General features: G+C 38.9%; 1 protein-coding gene across 1 annotated transcript in view; it reads left to right on the forward strand.

Annotated features, from left to right (window-relative positions):
* Nucleotides 1–18,087, forward strand: part of ABLIM2 (actin binding LIM protein family member 2) — a 98,215-nt gene that overhangs the window by 25,026 nt on the left and 55,102 nt on the right. The window contains exons 4-6 of the mRNA XM_062493360.1: nucleotides 4,308–4,423; nucleotides 8,258–8,384; nucleotides 10,344–10,437. Coding sequence (XP_062349344.1) covers nucleotides 4,308–4,423; nucleotides 8,258–8,384; nucleotides 10,344–10,437 — 337 coding nt within the window. The remainder of the gene's footprint in view (nucleotides 1–4,307; nucleotides 4,424–8,257; nucleotides 8,385–10,343; nucleotides 10,438–18,087) is intronic.

An 18,087-nucleotide genomic window follows, 5' to 3' on the forward strand; every position in this document is an offset into this window, starting at 1 on the left:
TCAGTTCCTGTGGGGACACGCTGCTGGCTCATGTCCCACATGGTATCCACTGGGACCTCCACAACTTCTTATGATTTCTGTGGTGCATTGGTGCATGGGGTTTTTCCTCACTGCTTGCAGGATTTAGCATTTTCTCTCACTGAAATTTGTGTAAATGGTAGATAACACTCAATGTACACATTGTATCATCGTTTTAATCCATGGAGATTCATCCCTATGGAGCACACTGAGAGAGGGATGTGATTGTACCAGGTACAAGTCAGAGCAGAATTTCATCATGTTGGTCCTTAGGTTGGTCTGACATTACACCTGACCTGATGTAACTGCAGCCAGCTACTGAAATGAATAGCTTTGCTCTTTCCACAACCTGACCACAGGCTTCTGTTAATTTTCATGTATCAAATTTTGTTGACTGTTCAGCCACAGAGTAGGATCAGCAATTTAAAGACTAGATGGCCACCCATCAACTCTGGAAAAAAAATAAAATATATATATTTTCTTTTGTCCCTCCCAGAAAGCGTCAATGACTTGCCCACAGCTGCATAAATTGAGGCATGGTGCAGAGAAAGACAAGACCAGGACCTGACCTTTTGGTATCAGCACACAGTTACCCTGGATTAGGCTGATGGTGATTTGATCATTTACAATACACTTTGGTTGGTCACCTCCAGATTTTTTTCTGGGTTTGCAAATATTGTAGACAGATGGGTAAAACAAAATTTATTGGGAGATGAATCATAGATGTATTAAAATTCTACAAGTCATTTGAGATAGCTGCTTTAAAAATGTTCCTAATTCTCATTTTAAAAATAGATTATCTAACTGCGAAAATCTCACTGAATATTTATTAAAGGATAAGTAGCTAATTAAAAACCTGTCCTGGTTTTTGCAATACCTAGCAGTATTCAGTGGGTGACTGGTGGTGAGATATCATTGTATTTGAAGGCAAATATGTTGTTCTTAGCCTAAAGTTCTATATATAGCCCTGCTCACAACTTAGCTCAGAAGCTGAAACCTTGTTAATTGACTGCTACCACCTTCTGTTGTGCCTTCACTCATACAGGCACTGAAATGCTTGAGCAGAGCTGCTTGTGAAAGGGAGAGGTCAGCTGCTACAGGAAAACTGACAAATGTGTTGGGTATGAATTGCCAGAGAACAAGACAGTGAAACAAACTTTGAGACTTATCTATGGGTTTAGAAGACTTGTGAGGGGAGGACATGTATGTCTGTACCTTGGGGTGGACAGCTCCAAAGAATAAATTTCTCTGGGATTTTTTTTACAGCAAGATGTCTTGCATATTTGGCGAATAATAAGGAATCAAAATTGTTGTGCTCTCCCATTGGAATGGGAAGGCACGATGGTTAGCTACTGAGCTCTTAGAAAATAAGCCACGTACAATATTTTTATGGGCTAGGAAACTCCCTGCATGCCCTCCCATCTAAGGAGGCTCTGTCATGCTGTGGTGCCTGTGAGCTTTGGCATGCTGGGAGATGTCATCTCCCTGGTTCTGTCTTTGTGCCATAGGAGGTCTGTCATCCTGTTCTTCTCTTCTGGTTTTAAGTTATTTTCTTTTAGATTGTCTGATTGCTTAGACAGTGATTTGATGAGCCAATTCCAAGTGGGTGGTCCTTGCTTCTCCTTTAGCTGCTGCTTGGTGCGTCTGTTTGAGATGGACTTCTGTGCTCAGTTGAAAGTTCAGCTGGACCTTTATTAGGTGTGCCCCTGAGTCAGGAAGATATACAAGATATATTTACCTTACCTCTCCCTACTGCTCCTTATATACTACATACAATATTGTTCAGTAGTCATGGTTGTTCTTTAGAGCAGTGAATTGTGCACAGCTCCAGCAGGTCACCGTCCCCAGGATTATTCATGGTGCAAAGCCTGCTGTTTTACTGAGACATCTTATGAGAGCCCAGCTGGGTCACGAGCTGAACCTGGCCTTGTTTTCCATAGAGACTGTGGCAAAACACAGTTGAAGATGCTGTCCAGCCCAGGGCATGCAACTGTACATAGGAGTGAAAGATGCCAGGGTAGTTGTATGGCAGTGAGGGTGGTTCTGTGATGTATCAGTGAAACAGGGTGCTGGTTTTGTGGGGCTTTAATATGGAGCAGATCACCAGTGGTTATAGTAAGTCTGTGTGTATCTGTAAATCAAGATGAGATGTCTTCCTGAAAACATGTAGGAGATTGATTGCAGATTCTTGTCTCAGCTCTGGAATGGTTGAAATCCCTTGGTTTGTGTCTTTACACTCAATTAGTAGTGCTAAGTTCTAGGTTTGATTTTGTAATATCTTGTTAAAATGAAAACATGATTAAATGGTTTCTTTCACATTTGCAGTAGAAAACCAGGATATTGCTTAAATTGTATCTCTCTGTTTTCAAGATGTTTTTGGTAATTAGTCATGAATTTGTATTATCTATATAGAAGTGTGTCACATTTACTATTTTTTATTTCAATGTATGTATGTTCATTTGAATAAACTTTGGGTTGGTCCAGATGACCTTCAGAGGTCCTTTCCAACCTCAACTCTTCTGTGAGTTCATAAAACTCTTATTCTATGTATTAGAAGTATCTCTGACTTGAAAAAGTATCAACATCTGTTGCAGGCAATAATTATGACCTAAAAAGATAGCATTGGAAGTTTTGGGGTTTTTTTTAATATATAACACAGAAGTTTGCTGCTGTTGCTGCATTGCTACTGGACAGAACAGATTTGCTCATTGATGGAGTGCAGCTCCATCACATCCTGTCTGTCACACTAGAGATAGTTGTCTTCTGGTTAGGTTATTGAGTAAAATTCATGGTACAATATCCTCTTTGAAACAGATGGAAATTTAGGCCTCCTAGATCTTTATATGGTGCTGGACCTCGTTGTACCAGAGTCATGCACAGATCATTTAATTGGGTCAGAGAGTAAGGCAGTATTAAAAGCTATTTCCATAATTTTTCTGTACCATAACTTTAGGTAAGTGACAAGGTAGGAGGTTTTTGGACCATAAAAACTTGGGAAAGAGGAAAAAAAGTGTAATGCAGAATTCATTATGATATCTATTAAAAAAATAATAATATTTACACTCCGTGTGTCCTCATGATTCTTTAAATTATCACCAATGGTCCAGAATGGATGGCAGTGTTGAATATTTACTTAGCTGGTTTCAAATATATTTTAGTAACATTATATAGAAACAAAGGACAGCATTGCTTTTGTTCTTTTCCTGAGTAATAAAAAAATTCTTTTTAAATGTAATTCAAGTGTAGAATAAGCTTATTGTAGTCAGTTTAGGGAGCAAAAATAATTCTCAAGTTTAGCACAGAGTACCTGTGTAGCTTTTGCAGTGGAGACAATCTTGCAATTGGTATGAATCTGATAGTATTTGTGAGAGAATGCCCTGCAGTTTTAATGAAAAGTTAATGAAATGGTGTGATCAGATGGACTTCACCATGAGGCAGAGGGTGTGTGTTGTGTTTGTGCCCCATTAAACCATATTTTGATATCTTGGATAGGGATTTAATCGGACATGAGCTTTGGGTGGAGTGAAATGCTGTTCTAAATCGTCACCATCCTTTGCTGCATATGAAGTGATTTGTCCATCTGGTTCCCTTAGAGAAACAGCCTCAGTGGTTTCTGTGCCCAGACAAGGAAGTGCACAGCAGAGAGCTTGTGTTTTAAGAACATTGATAGAAAGGAAAGATTTAATCAAGTGTAAGGAGAGCTGTTGTTGGGTAGGGAAAACAAGTAATGTAGACACTGTGGGTTTTATAACTGGGAGAGGTTTTTTTTCCCTTTAAGAGTTCACTAACATTTGCTTTCTGAGCACATAGATTAAGAGAAAGACTTTGATGTGGTAAGAAGTTGTGAGGACAAGTGCTGGTTTTTAATGCATAAAAGTCATCACTCTTGTGCAGCTATTTGACAACATAAAAGCAGCTGCATTTGCCTCTACTTAACTCCCTGTAATGCCAATTTTATTTTCATTCTGTAACTGATGCTGTTAGTGATGAACTCTGGCTAATACTACATTTCTTAGATACACAACAATTTGGACTCGAGTGTTCACTGTGGTTTTTTTATCTTTAGATATTATTTATTTTCCTGAGAAGCTGTAACCATTTGCATTTGAAGTTGCCTGTGTGATACAACCCTTTGATACTTAAGCCTCTAAGTGACTGGAAAACTGAATGAGAACTGGGCAAGCAGAGGAAAAGAAGCCATAGTATAATCAGTTCCTTTATGGAAAGATACTTAATTTTGATAAAGGTGTGAAAATGTAACCAGTTTGCTTTTGTTTCTGCTGTTGTAGGTTGCCTTTCCCTGCAGGTGACCGGGTAACTTTTAATGGGAAGGAATGCATCTGCCAGAAATGTTCCCTGCCCCCTTCCAGCAGCACTGGCTCCTTCCCTGTACAGAACCTGCGGAGTAAGTACAGATTTCTGCACTTTTCAGTTAGTACTTCTCAGTCTGCACAGGTTTAAAAAGCAGAATTTTACACTGATACTTACACCTGGAACTTCTACTCTGCTGCATAAGAGGAGTCATAACATATGAGGTAGCCACGTGAAAAAGTATAGCGTGGTTTTTCAAAAAGTCTGATATTAAAAAGAAACACAGTGCCATTGTAGGATTAACAATACATTGAACCTCTCAAAATTTTGATTAAAATTAACTAAATCAAATTATTTGGAAAAACAACATAATATAGATATAGTTTTGGTGATTAAGTCCTTGTCCAGCTGAAATAAAATCCAGTGTGAGATTTAATTATTTGTTCCAGTATTGCTTCAGAAAATATCAGTGGCAGGACTGCATGGCTAAATACTTCACAGCAATGGGTTTAATGTATGAAATGTCATGGGGGGCCTTCACCTTGACCTCAGACTATTGTGCAATATCAGAAGATACACTACGGGAAAGAAATTTGGTCTTTTCGCACCAACTTTTTTTGCTGTAGGTCATAGGGGTGGTGTTGCTCTGAACTCTGTTCTTCTGCTGTTTTGCTCATGAAGTGCTGCCATGCTTTAAGAGTCCATCACTACCTTTATGTAATTAAACAGCAGCAGCAATTCAATCAAACAGCAAAGACAAAAAAATGTAATGACTGTTACTTCAGACTGGATTCAGCATGGCTGAGGAAGGGCCCCATGGATTGCTCATCTTCCTATGTAAGGAATCTAGCCCACTTCTGGGAGAAATCTCTCCTTTTTTATTCTGTTTTCTTTTTCCCCCCACATTTCTTCACAGAAGTTTTCACCACCTCCTTTCTACAGTTTATCAGCAAAAGCTGCTTTGTGAATGCTGTGTGAGGTGCCCTACTGATTCCTCTTGCTAATGCCATTCTCCCTTGGGGATAGGTTGGCCCTCTCTGTTAGGTGCTTTCTCTTGTCACTTATTTCAGAGATGGATCCTCCTTGGCCATCTTTGCTGTCTCCTTGTCATATGTGAAAAGTGCCTTTGGCTGTCATGGACATTATTTGCCTGGTCGAGTACTGTCAGAACAAGTTCATTTGATTATCTGTGATACAGAATCCTTTAATGTGTTTACATTCCATTTCTCTGTGCCTACACACAGTGTGGAGAGTTTTTCTTGCCATTGCACTTCCCTGGCTCTCTTGTGTCACTGCACTGAGCCTTCCTAGAGCACAGATACCTTCAAACCTCAGCAAACCACTTGCCTCAGAGGGAAACAGCCCTGGGAACACATCTTTGAGACAAAACCTGACCTTGGAAAATAAAAGTTTTAACTTTCCCCCAAATTGCATAGGGCAGTGAATGGTGTATTTCCTGACCACAGCTTTCTTGGAAAAGACCTTAATGCTTTGAACAAACTACTCTTGTTAGTTATGTTGAAAAACATATGGCTTCAGGCAAACTTCTTCAAGGAATGAGTAGTACATTGACCCCCTGTTACATTGGGCTTGCTCCTGCCTCAGAACTGTCTGATGTGTACCATGTGCTGTTCAGCAGCCTGTTTATCTGGCCAGTGCTTTCAGAACATCTCTGGGGGACTCACTGAGCTCCCAACATTGCTGCCCCCTCTGACAAGTGTTTCTATTTTCATCCTCCCCTTTTGCTTCTCACCTCCTTCATGCATTCCCTTTGGAAGAAATGAAGAATGTGAAATACTTGCTTTCTGCCTAAGTCCTTGAATTTTTTATTGCATAAGTACCTACCTCTCTGTTTTGTTTTGTTTTATGAAACAATAACTCTGAAAACCTCTTGTGACTGTTAATTTTGAAAGAGTACTCAAGAAAGAAGAATATCAACATGTAGCAGCAAATTGATGTGTTCTGCAGAGTTATTGCTTGAAATTAGTTGAGTCACCAAAGGATGCTGCATCCAAGATGGGAAGACAAGGGCACTGCATCAGTAGGCACTGTTGGCATAGCAACCACAATATTTGTTTGTAATTATCTGGCACTTTACAGAGAAAGCAGCAGTTGGGAATAAAAGAAAAGTAGCTCACAAAATGCTGCATTTCTGCCCACCCAAGCTTAAATGAGATGAAAGGTGAATGACATCTGAGCACATGATGTTGTATTCAATTTGTGAAATAAACCCTCAAGCAGTGAGATTAAATTAGATTTCCAGATGAATCCCCAGTACAGGGGAGATCACAAACAAATTTCTGGTTGCAGTTAAACAACAGATACTGTAGAATACTGCAGGGACTAAAACCAGGCACACACCCAAATGTTCTTTTTTATTAGCAAAAGTCAAATGTTCTGATCTGTAGAGCACATGTTCTTGTGCTAGGCTTGTTTCCACGTACTGGTGCTTGAGAGGGTAATATTAAAGAGACACATTATTCCTCCCTCAGTACATTCCAAATCCACTAAAGGAAAATAAAAACTGTGCTTTATCATTGTGTGCTCAGATGTGAAACTTTTACAATTTCACTTACACTGTCTCATTAGGGTCATGTAACCAGCTAAACAGTCTTAAATCAGAAAGTTTTTAAGAGGACTGTTTAAATGTTTTAATGAGGTCCTAGGTTGAAGGTTCTTACTTAATAACTCGATAAATCTTTCTAATGTTTTTGCATATCTTTCTCTTCCATGTAAGACATTGTTATGGGTTTTTTTTTTCTCTCCTGGCATTTCTGAATGGTTAATTGTCTTTCAGCTTTTGTTTTTTCTCTAGAAAATTGTTGGTATACCTGAAGAATTTCTAAAAATACTATGTAATTTTCCACATGAGATGGAAGATGTTTTAGGGAGGATTAGAAGGATTACTGAGATATTGGTACTAGAATCAATTTATCACTAGAGATTTTCCCTTTTTTTTCCACATATTCTGACTATTTTAACATTTAGAAGGAAAAATCATACATAGTCAGGAAATCTGTAGTGTGAATGAGAGATGGAACTTGTAGGGTATTAGAGGGTTCATTCAGGATACAAAGAACCAGATCCAAATCCCATGTCTCTGTAACATCTCCAGAGAGGGCACTCACTGTGATCTGTTCACGTGGAAACTGAGTGTAGATTTGGAAGATCTAAATCTTCCATTGTTAGAAAAAAAAAAGGCAGCCAAACCCCCAGACAGTCCTGTTCTCAGTTACTCTTTCTGGGGAGTATAGCTAGTTCACCTACAGCCTGTTTGACTATCATAACTAACCTCTGCTACCCAGTTACTGCATGTTTTGCATGCATTTTTTGTTAGCACCTCTTGGAGCTTTATAGAAGTGAACTTTTATAGAGAATAAATACATAGACTGCCATCACTTTCACATATTGAAATGTCACTTATGCCTCTTTAAGTATTGGTGTATTCTTACTGGTTACAGGAAATTACATACCAGAATTTCAGCTTGAGTTTTTTTCATGGTTGCAATAAAGAATTTTGAAATAAGTAGAGCTGCAGATCCAAAGGGCAGAGGCTAATGTGAAGAATCAGTTATTTTACTCTTTGATTTTTTATTTCTTTTATCAGGCTGACTTGTGATGCTTGAAAAATTAATCAGCAAAACTTTGGCTTTTTAAACACAATATTAATGAATTAAAATAAAGCCTAAGTCACCAAGAAACTGAAGTAATCAGCTTTTTTTCTCTGAATGATGTGTGTCTTGTAGCAATGTCAGAGCTTGCTAAGGGCAGCAACACTTGCCATCCATCAGTGAGTAGTGGAGCGAGCTGTGGAGCCCTCATGAGCTGCTAGTGGGACACTGATGGAACTTGTACTGCCATAACCAACTGCTGCATGACCACCTAAAGATATGATTATGATTCACTCATTTGGGTTTTTCTCTTGCAGACTGTGGGGGTTGTGGTTCAGAAATAAAAAATGGTCAGTCCTTGGTCGCCTTGGACAAACACTGGCATTTGGGCTGTTTTAAGTGCAATACCTGTGGCAAGCTACTGAATGCAGAGTATATCAGCAAGTAAGTAGGAGGAGTATTTTCACCTCTTTTCAGCATTCTTTTAATGCCAAATAATGAATTTATCATTGCATACCCTTATATATATATTTATATATATGTTAAGAGATTTATAAGATATTAGATTATTGTCTAAATTATAATCTAAATTGTATTAAAAATGGAATACAAAAAGGTGCAACTCACATTTTTCCATTTTTCTGGAATGGGACTTGATAAAGTAGCTATACTACAGAGAGGCAGCAGATGGAATATGTTTCCAAAACCCAAATGTATGCCCTTATTTGCTCTGTGTGATGCTGTAATGTAAACAAGCAGGTACTGTCCATTCTATATGCATTACATAAGAAGAAATGTTAGCCAGAAATTCATTAAGAATGTAAATACCATGCTGCTCCAGACCCTCATGCTGTCAGATTTGGACTGGATGTGATGACAGCACTGAGGAACAGCACAAAGTATGCACACAGACCATGTCCCATGTCAACACTTTCATCAGGCCAGTGATATGCAGGCCTTTCACTGGCCAAGGCACCTGGGATTAATTTCTGCTTCAGAGAAGTGCGTTATGTTGAAATTTTCTTAAGCAGCAAAGTAACTCCATCACCAGTGCCCAGAGATGATGAAGTTTCAGAGCCTATGTCCCACTGACTTTCAACAGTTCTTTGGATTTCGATTAACACAAGTACAACATTTAATTTCACAGCTTGTGCTGGAGAACAATATTTATTAAAAGGGTGTTCTTAAATAAAGTTTTGCATTGTCTGGATGTTGTGCTAGTCAGCTGTATTTCAGTACAGTGTTTTTTTTTACTTGTTATTTAACCACTCCCATAAGCCATAAAGATATAATTATTGCAAAATCTTCTTTTTAAAAAGGCTAAATGCCAAACAAAATAACTCAAGAGAAGAAACATCCTGTCTTTAATTAATTAAATTCATTATTGTGATAACTTATACGTTAGTCTCAGAGAAATCCAACTTCTATGCTATAAAATTAATTTCTATGTTCCTTCAGGGAAATGTCTGATAAAATTATGCCTCTGCTAATAAATCTGTCTGATCATGGTCTGCTTTAGTATAAAAAATGAAACATTTTAACTATGTTTAATTTGAACTTTGAAACACAAGAAGAGTCTCCAATTTCTTCTTAGAGCAATTTGTTTTTATTCATCAGTTTAATGGTCTACATGTACAACTTAGTAAAACTGTAAAATGTAAAATTAACAGGTTCTTGTCAGGACAGTGCTCCAAATGTTCTGGTCTTGATGCTTAAAAATAAAATCTGAGACTCCAGGGTTTTTTTCTTCATATATCTAAATTGTATCTTAACTCACTGGTGGTGGTGAAATAGCTGGTCCCATTATACTTGAACACACTGCTGCTCAGGCTGAGTTCTTGTAGTCATTGCTGCCTTCTGTGGAGCACATTCCCAAGATATTTGAGCCATGACTGTTTTTAAGCAAGTCCAGTCAAGAGTGCCAGTAGATTTAAATGTTTATCAAAACTTGGTTTGCAGACAAGATATTTGAGAAATTACTCTGCAGTCTCAGCTGAAGGATTAAGTCATACATATATTGAATAATACATCAATTGGAGGAATTGGATGATAAGAGGGGAAGAGTAATAAGTAGAAATAAATTATCTTTTCCACAGAGGGGAAAATACATGAAACAAGTTAATGGGTAACATGATTAGATAGGTGGTGTGAGAGTCTCTGAGACTGAGTGTTGTTACAAGGCTGATGGTTGAGTTTAGCAACAAAGGTGGTCCAGTGTAGTTGTTCATTACTATTCAGCTTTTCACAATATCGGTAAATATGAGATACTTGGAAGGCACGAGGGCTCATAAATACGCTATGAAATGTTGAAACATTGACAAATTTTAGATGCATAATCTCCCAGTAAAGTGTAAGCTTACATAAGAAACATCATCTTACATGCAGCCTGTTGTTCTTCCCTAGGGATGGGGTTCCGTACTGCGAAACAGACTATCACGCCAAGTTTGGTATCAGGTGTGACAATTGTGAAAAGTACATCACAGGAAGAGTGCTCGAGGTAAGGAGAGCCTGTCATTCAAGCACATCTCCAAATGTACAAAAAGAGTAGCTCTTTTGGTTTTAGTCCTCTGCTCACAAATGGGTGTTAATGCAACAGCTTAATGTTACTTTCTTTAAATACCAGGAACTTCTGTAATCGGGCTTTCTGTTTCTTCTGTTAGTGATTTGGTAATACACAAATTCCCTAAATGGATATTTATGGTACTGGAGGATGATGAGGCAGAAGAAGTAATAAATGAATATGTTATCATTTTAAAACTTGCACTAAATTCATTTGCAATTTCTTCTTTTTGATTCTCTTATGTTCCTGAAAGATAGGGTGAAGCTGTTGAAAAGTAAAATGACTTATTTGAGCTGTTTTTGCACCCAGAAATGAACTGTGTGGCAGAGATTTTTTTGCACTTGTTGTTCTAAGAAGCAGGAGGTTGTTCAGTGGAGGTGTATGTTTATGCATTTTGCAGAAATTTCCATATAACTGACCCAGTGTCACAAAATGAATATATTCCTTTGATCTGAATAAAATTTATCCTTGTATCTAAGATCTTAGTTAGGAACTGATGAGCAAGTATCCCTACTAGATAGGAATTGGATGGGATGACATAGTGTTAACATAGGTATGAGAGACTTCCATTAACATATGTTTTTACAGACCTCTCTGAAAAGAGATTTATAGAAGGGAATTTGTAAGAGTATAAAGACAGCCTTCTCAATTTTTGCACATATTTTTTTCAGCTGAAAGAGGCAAAACAAAAGAAAACGTCTTAAAACCTTGAAAAATGCAAAAGATGACCAGTGGAAGCTGTTACGTGTTTTCAGAGGTGTCAGCCATTGACACTGAATGAAAAGGAGTAAAAGGGGGCAAGATTTGAAAGTGAAGGTAATTAGGAGAGGTGGATGCAGAGAGAGGAGTTAAAGCTGTGGCAAAGTTGGAGTGCGCTTACTCAGAGCAATTTACAGGGAGTGATGAATACTGAGATAGCAGAAGAACAGAGGCTCCAGTTTCTGTACTGACTCTCACAATGTTGTGTTTTTCTGTCCTGCTTCTTGCCTTGAAATATGTGCAAGAATGCTCTTTTTATGTGGTAATATTTTACCTGCAGTATGGTTAAACAGTAGCATGTGGTATGATGTGATTAAGAACTGGGTCCTTACTATCTATAGGAGTAATAAAAAGAAAAAAAGTCTTAAAGATCTCCACACTAACAGTACCAAGTGTGATTTGTGGGACCTGGGAGCACATGTGACTGTAATTGATTCTTCTGACTGCTTGGTGAGAGTGTACTGAATAGGAAGATGGTTCCTTGTTTTTCTTGTAGGTGGGCCACTAACAAACTTGGGAAAAGCTAATTTTGAAAGCTATTGTAGGAATTCTACCCTGAGAGATGACATATGATGGTTTTTGTCTGTGTGTGTGTGTGTGTGCGTGCTCCTGTCCATTCCCCAGTGTTGCTCTAAACAACATTACAGCTCTGTAGCACTGATTCTCATCTTGCTTTGGTTCTGGTTCAGGCTGGGAGCTAGTTTCATTGGTCTGTGGCATTTAACTGTGGCAAAAATACTGTTGCAAGATTCCAAAATCTTAAAAAAAATAGATGAGGAGAAAGGATTTTCAGCATCTGTAACAGCACAGATAGTATCATTGTGAAACAGGAAACATAGGTTGAAGTAAGGATGGAGCAGGAAATGGATGTGAATTATTATAGTGACATTTAATGTCTGGACACTTGTTAGAACAACCTGGAAATTTTGTGATCTGTAAACTTTTTATTTTCTATAAACTTGTACAAAACATTTGTTGGCTTGTGTGCGAGAAAGCTAATGAAGCTTGAACACAGGTACATGTCACACATCCTAGCATTCTGCTGTCACAGTAGGTCCTGTTCCTCATGACATCTCCCAGGATACCTGCTCTGTTTTTCCATTACATAGCTCAAGAGCTTTCTGTACATTCCCCACTGCCTGTTTACAAGCAGTGACTCACACTGTGAGAATTCTTCCACGCTATCAGCCTAGATTTCCATGAGTCTTTGGAACTCTGTAAGGGATCACTTAAAACTGCCATTGAGTTTCTGTGTGGACCGTGGAGAGCAGCTGGATGAGGAGGTAATGCCCACACCTTGTTTCAGTAGGAAGCCAAACACAAAGTCACGGCCTGAGCAAACAGATTTGAAAGGATGCAGAGACCGTGTCTGTAGCTAATGTGGTTAAGACATTTGTTGTTTGTGTGCAGCAGATGAACTTGTTCAAAAGGCTTGGAACTGGGGCTGATCTTTTCTCTCTCTGTGGTCTTGGTATTGAACTCGAAGTCTGTTTGTCACTAGCAGGCTAATTGATATGTTTTTTTTATCTCCTGGTCAGGAGGACAGAAAAAAATATGGAGTTGTCATACCTGCTCTTTTGTTGTAGGGCGTATTATTTGTGGAATTGTCTGCAATACTGGCACATTTTTCAAAACATCAGTAATTTTTTTTACCATCTTGAATATTATCTGGAGAAACACAGAAATAATAGGGCAAATTGCTCCTAAAGTGGGGGAAAGCCTTGACAGCAATACTTATTAGGCAGAGGAATACTCTCCCAAGGGAGCTGCTGGAAACTATCACTTAGAGAGACTTATAACAAGATTGGACAAGGCATTGGAGAATCTGTGTTAGGGAGCAGTTCTGAGGTGACACAGGGAGGGACTATATATGACCTAATAGGATTTTTTTCCATCTCTGATTTTTGTGATAATGTCAGGAGGACAGCTGCTTCCACAGTTATTCTGTGCCCAGATTTTATATATTGTCTCCCTTTCCAACACTTGTTCATTTTAAGTGTTTATTCAGCAGAAAGGAAGGGAGAGTCAACTACTGATAAGTTATAAAAATATGGCTGTTTTTGTAGGTTGTCAGCCAAATACAATGACTTAGTTACCTAAATTTCTTCTGTCAGCCCATTTTGTGAGGGCCAGATTCATTCCATGTAGTAAATGGTCTTAAACACAAGATAGCTTTGTTTATAATTCCCTTCTAGTTTCTTTCTTCCCCTGCAGTCCACCTTGGCTTACACCCACTCTTCCAGGAAAATTGTACTGGAAAAGCTACAAAAGGGGCTGAGCAGTTCATTTAAGGAGATGATAAATTTTATTATTTTTAAAAGCAATGATTTTGCTGTTTGTTTGTTTAACCCTACCCACCAGTTCATTTATGCCCAACACTTGCTTTGTTTGTGATGCATACAGAACACCCTTAAGTACAAATCAGTCCCCTCCTAGAAGTTGTGTTATTTTATCCCTGACCATGGATATTGATAAACCTGCCAGCTTAAGTGAGGAGCAAGACGTTGCTGGACTTTACTTTCATAGTTTGACTTAAAATGCACTGTGACTGAAAACCTCTAGGGTGAGAAAGGGTTTACTTCAGTGCTTTTGCTGTATCTCTGCTGCCAATCCTACAATAGTTATGAGCATGCAATAACACACATTTTAAAATAACAAGCCGTTGATTTTTATGACCAGCCATTTCCCTTTTGATGTGTTGCAATCTATTTCCCTGCACTTAGCACTAAAAATATTTTTCTCCTTTTTTTCTATTACAAGTAGTAAATTATTAGTTAAAATTTCAACTTGTGCTATTGAGTATATATCCTACAAAAGAGTTATTGTATTTTTTTTTTAAAATATACTGTGTTTCTTACGGTAATTCAGAGCCTGCTTTAAACCCCTTTCAATCAAGAAAAAACTTTCCATTTGTTTCCTCGTTTGTAATAAGTTTTATAGCTGTGTTTTGCTGGGGGAGGCAGAGATGTGTTGTCTGTCTCCCAGTCCTTCCCACACAGCAGGTTGTGTAAAAGGTTTGGAAAGCTGTTGAGGTGCATGACAAAGCTGTGTGACAACCAATGACTCCTCCTTCTCCTCTCCTGGGAGGCATGACTGGGTTTCCTTAACATCTGACACTTAGAAATATCATCTCAATTCCAGCATCTATTTTAAAGTGTTAAAATAGTTTAAAATTAACTATTAATTTTTAACATAGTTAACATAGTTAAAAATGCTTTGGATAAGATTGATTTTTAGCTTTTTAAAAATATTGTCCCCTTAAATTGGTGAACTCTAAGGAGAATTTATAGAGAGTAGTCTTAATTCCTCTCAACTTTTATTTTGCAAACCTGAGTGAACCCAGTTCTCTTCTGCTCATAAAGTTAGCTCCAGGCTTTTCTGGTGATGCTGGCAGATCTTTTCACTGAGGGTTCCTAGCTGGAGCCACCTTCTCTCAGCATGGAGGAGCACTGTACTCCAGACAGTGCCTCACCGCTATCTTGTGCAGTGATAGTAACCCCTTCCACCATTTCTAAAGAAAGTACTTTCCTGGTATATCCCACACTGATGCAATTTTTCTTCTGTGAGTTAACATTGACAGCCCATAGCAAGACAGTATTTGAGGGGAGGGGTTCTCTTCATGTGCTGTTTCAGCTGGTGGTTTCCTGCATTGTTAGAGGAAGCCTCCATATCCAAAGATAACCTGGGGATGTTTTAATGGCAAACACAATACAGGCTGTGAGGGGGTCACATTGTCTTGGGTAGGCAACTGCATCCCATCAGTGGCCAAAATACCCCTTAGGAGTATTTCCAGCACTCTACTTTATCTACAGCTGTTCCATGATTCACAGCTACATGACTGTGGTGTAAATGTGTCTTACAAGTGCTGTTGAAAATCACTTAGAGCAGTTGGAACCATCTTTATGTTTAATATCTGACACCCTAACATGGCAGCACGGCACTTAGTTTATGTGGGGGAAGAAAGAGTCAACATTTTACTAGTTTACATGTATGTGTAAATGTCTAGAAAAACATAATCAATATATGTTTTTAAAATCTATTAATCTCAACCATATGTTATTTTGAAATAAGGGAACAAATGCATGCACTAGGCATGAATGAGACTAGAAATGTCATCAATTTATATGTCAATTAAATGTCACTTCTACCTCAATGACTTAATAATTAAAGCAAGAATCTTATTTTTCATAGTTTGTTTTTGGTTTTGCCCTAGGGTTGAGCTGATTTTGTTTGCAGCCATATCTACTTTGTAAATTGATTGCCTTTCCCTTTGCAAGAGTATAGCAGGGAGACGATACTAATTCTTTACAGCAGGGAAGTACAAATTTCTGCCTGCAGCGTGGAAGAATGGTTCATTCTGCAATGTCTGTTACCCTGCTGTTTCATTAACAACAGGACCTATTGATGTGTGAAAGGTCCTTGAGCAGCTTATTATCTGGGCATTAATAGTGAAACGTGCAATAAAGGCGGCTCTGTCTGCACGGGAGAAGGGCTCCCTGTGCATGGGCAGCCTCGGGAAGGCTCTCAGAGCAGCTCAAGGATCCAGTGTCAGTGCTACCTTCCTTAGAAACTGCTCTCTACGCCACTTTGCTCCCTTCAGCAGAGAAGAAAGCAAACTGTTTGAAAGATACATCTAAATAAATCAGCGTTAGCTTTTGCCAAAGGAGACCATCTAAGGTAGGAAACGTTAAGCAGCGCTTTCAGTGCATAATGTTTGCTGAGATGCAGGGCATTTTGCAGCTTGGGGATGGTCTCTGGTTTGATGCCACTTATATTTATCTGGGGCTGCTGGCTTGCAAAGGCAGGTTAATCATCAGTGCATTGTATCTGAATTTGGCTAGACTTTCTGCTTTAAAACAGGCATCATTAAAAATGCTATCAGCAAGCAAATAAACAGCAATGCAAATGCTTTTTTTTTCTTATCTTTTAGTCTTTTCTGTAGCCCAGTTGTATTGGTCTAGATGAATTCACCTCATCTTTCTCCCACTTTCAGCCTTTCTCTTTTTAGCCACCTCTTTGCTCCAGAAATACAGCGCTACGCCTATCTGTATTTGTTATCTGAACTGCTAAAAACTGATGAATTGTTAATGTGTCAGGAGAAAACCATACATTAAATCAAACTCTTTGCATAGCTTTTACCCTATAAATAATGTGTTAGGTTTATTGAGCAGCACCGAGTACCATTTGATGATAGCTTAAGATTTACACTTTTACCAAAGTAAGGGGTTCCACAAACTATTTCTGAATAACATTGAAAAGTTTAGGATTTGTGGGAAACTGGTTGATTAAGAAGAAAGAATGACTATTGCAGGTTTTGTGAGGTGTTTTTTATTTCTTTTCTCAGCTGCTTACTTGCTTTTCTGTTGAGAATTTTTCCTCCCACATGTATGGGGAAAGTCTTCAGTAGTGCTGCTGTGCATTTGTGCTTGTGTGGGTTTGTATGTGTTAGTTTTAGTGCGTAGTTTGATTTTTGAGCCTGGCAGACTTGTGGCGTCCATTGTCTTTCCTCATGGAAAAATGTACTACGAGTTAACTATCTTAAAATAACTGAATTGACTGACTGAGGGATCAAAGGAGTGATTCCAGTAGTCACCCTGGTACCTCCTGACCCTCAGACCCCAGCAGCACACACTCTGCCAGCTCCACTGCCTCTGTAAGCCATGTGTTGCTGTGGTGATGCATTAATATCCAGTGCTATTTGCCAGCATTTGGGTGCTCTTACAATGTGAAATGTTGCACCTCATGGATGTCTTCAGTCCCTCATGCATTTACTTGGTGTATTCTTTCATTCCTGGTGGTCCTCTGACCCACACTGGGGGAATGCTGCTGTTGCACAGCTCTGCAAAGCCCCAGACCTCCCTGGAGCCAGTCAGCAGCACAAGCCCCTGCCTCCAGCTCTATCCTGTAACCATGGCAGTGGTGCAGCACTAAGTGCACAGTTGCTTTTGTAGATAAAGTATTTCCAGGATGCTCTGCCCCATGTGAAAACAGTTCTGTGTGTCTGCTAATAGCAGGAGAGCATCCTGTGACTCATTTCTTGTAGCTTTAAGATTTTTTCAACCTACTAACCTTCAGCATTTTTTGTGCTTTTTCAAATTTCTTCCCCCAACCCCCACCCCCAAAGTAAGAACTTCTGAATGGTACGTTGAACTGGAAGTCTGTGGATTAGGTCTGAAAGTAGAAACTTCCTACTTTGAGGAAGGATTATTAATGTCAGTTCTGCATGTGACAGCAGCATTTCCACTCCCAGGTAAATCTAGTGATCCAGAATAGCAGTCCTTGCTCAGGCACACAATGAGAGACACCTTCTGTTCTGAGATGTTTACAGTCCAGATCACCACGTTCAGCTTGAAAAGAGCTGTGCTGGCTCCCTCTGATAAATCAGGCTGTTTATCCAGGGCTGTTCGCTGTTGGATGAGCTTCTTTCTTCCCATCTGAAATGGGTGTGCTCAATACACAGCTGCAAAGTTGAAAATTAAGGGAATATGTCTGCAAGTCATTTTTCTCCTTCTCCATTCCCTCTCTCCTATCAAGAGTTGGCTTAAGTGAGAGCCAGCTGCAGCTTGTCTTGGCCCCTAGGTGGGTTTTAAGAAGTGGGAAAGTGTAAAAGAAATAAAGGAGATTTGTTGAGCAGATGGAAAACAGAGGCCTCTTCCAGTCTCAGTAGGTGGTAAGAAAAATTGCAAAGCTGAGAAGAAAAAGACAAAAGAGGCAGATCACTTGTTCCATAACAGAAATGACTGAGTGCAAAATCGGTGGTTTTAGGTATGACAGACCATTTTGGTTTGCAAGAACGTTTACCAAATTCTGCAGGATAAAAATGCACTG

This window comes from Cinclus cinclus, chromosome 5 (genome assembly GCF_963662255.1).
Source record: "Cinclus cinclus chromosome 5, bCinCin1.1, whole genome shotgun sequence".
NCBI lineage: Eukaryota > Metazoa > Chordata > Aves > Passeriformes > Cinclidae > Cinclus > Cinclus cinclus.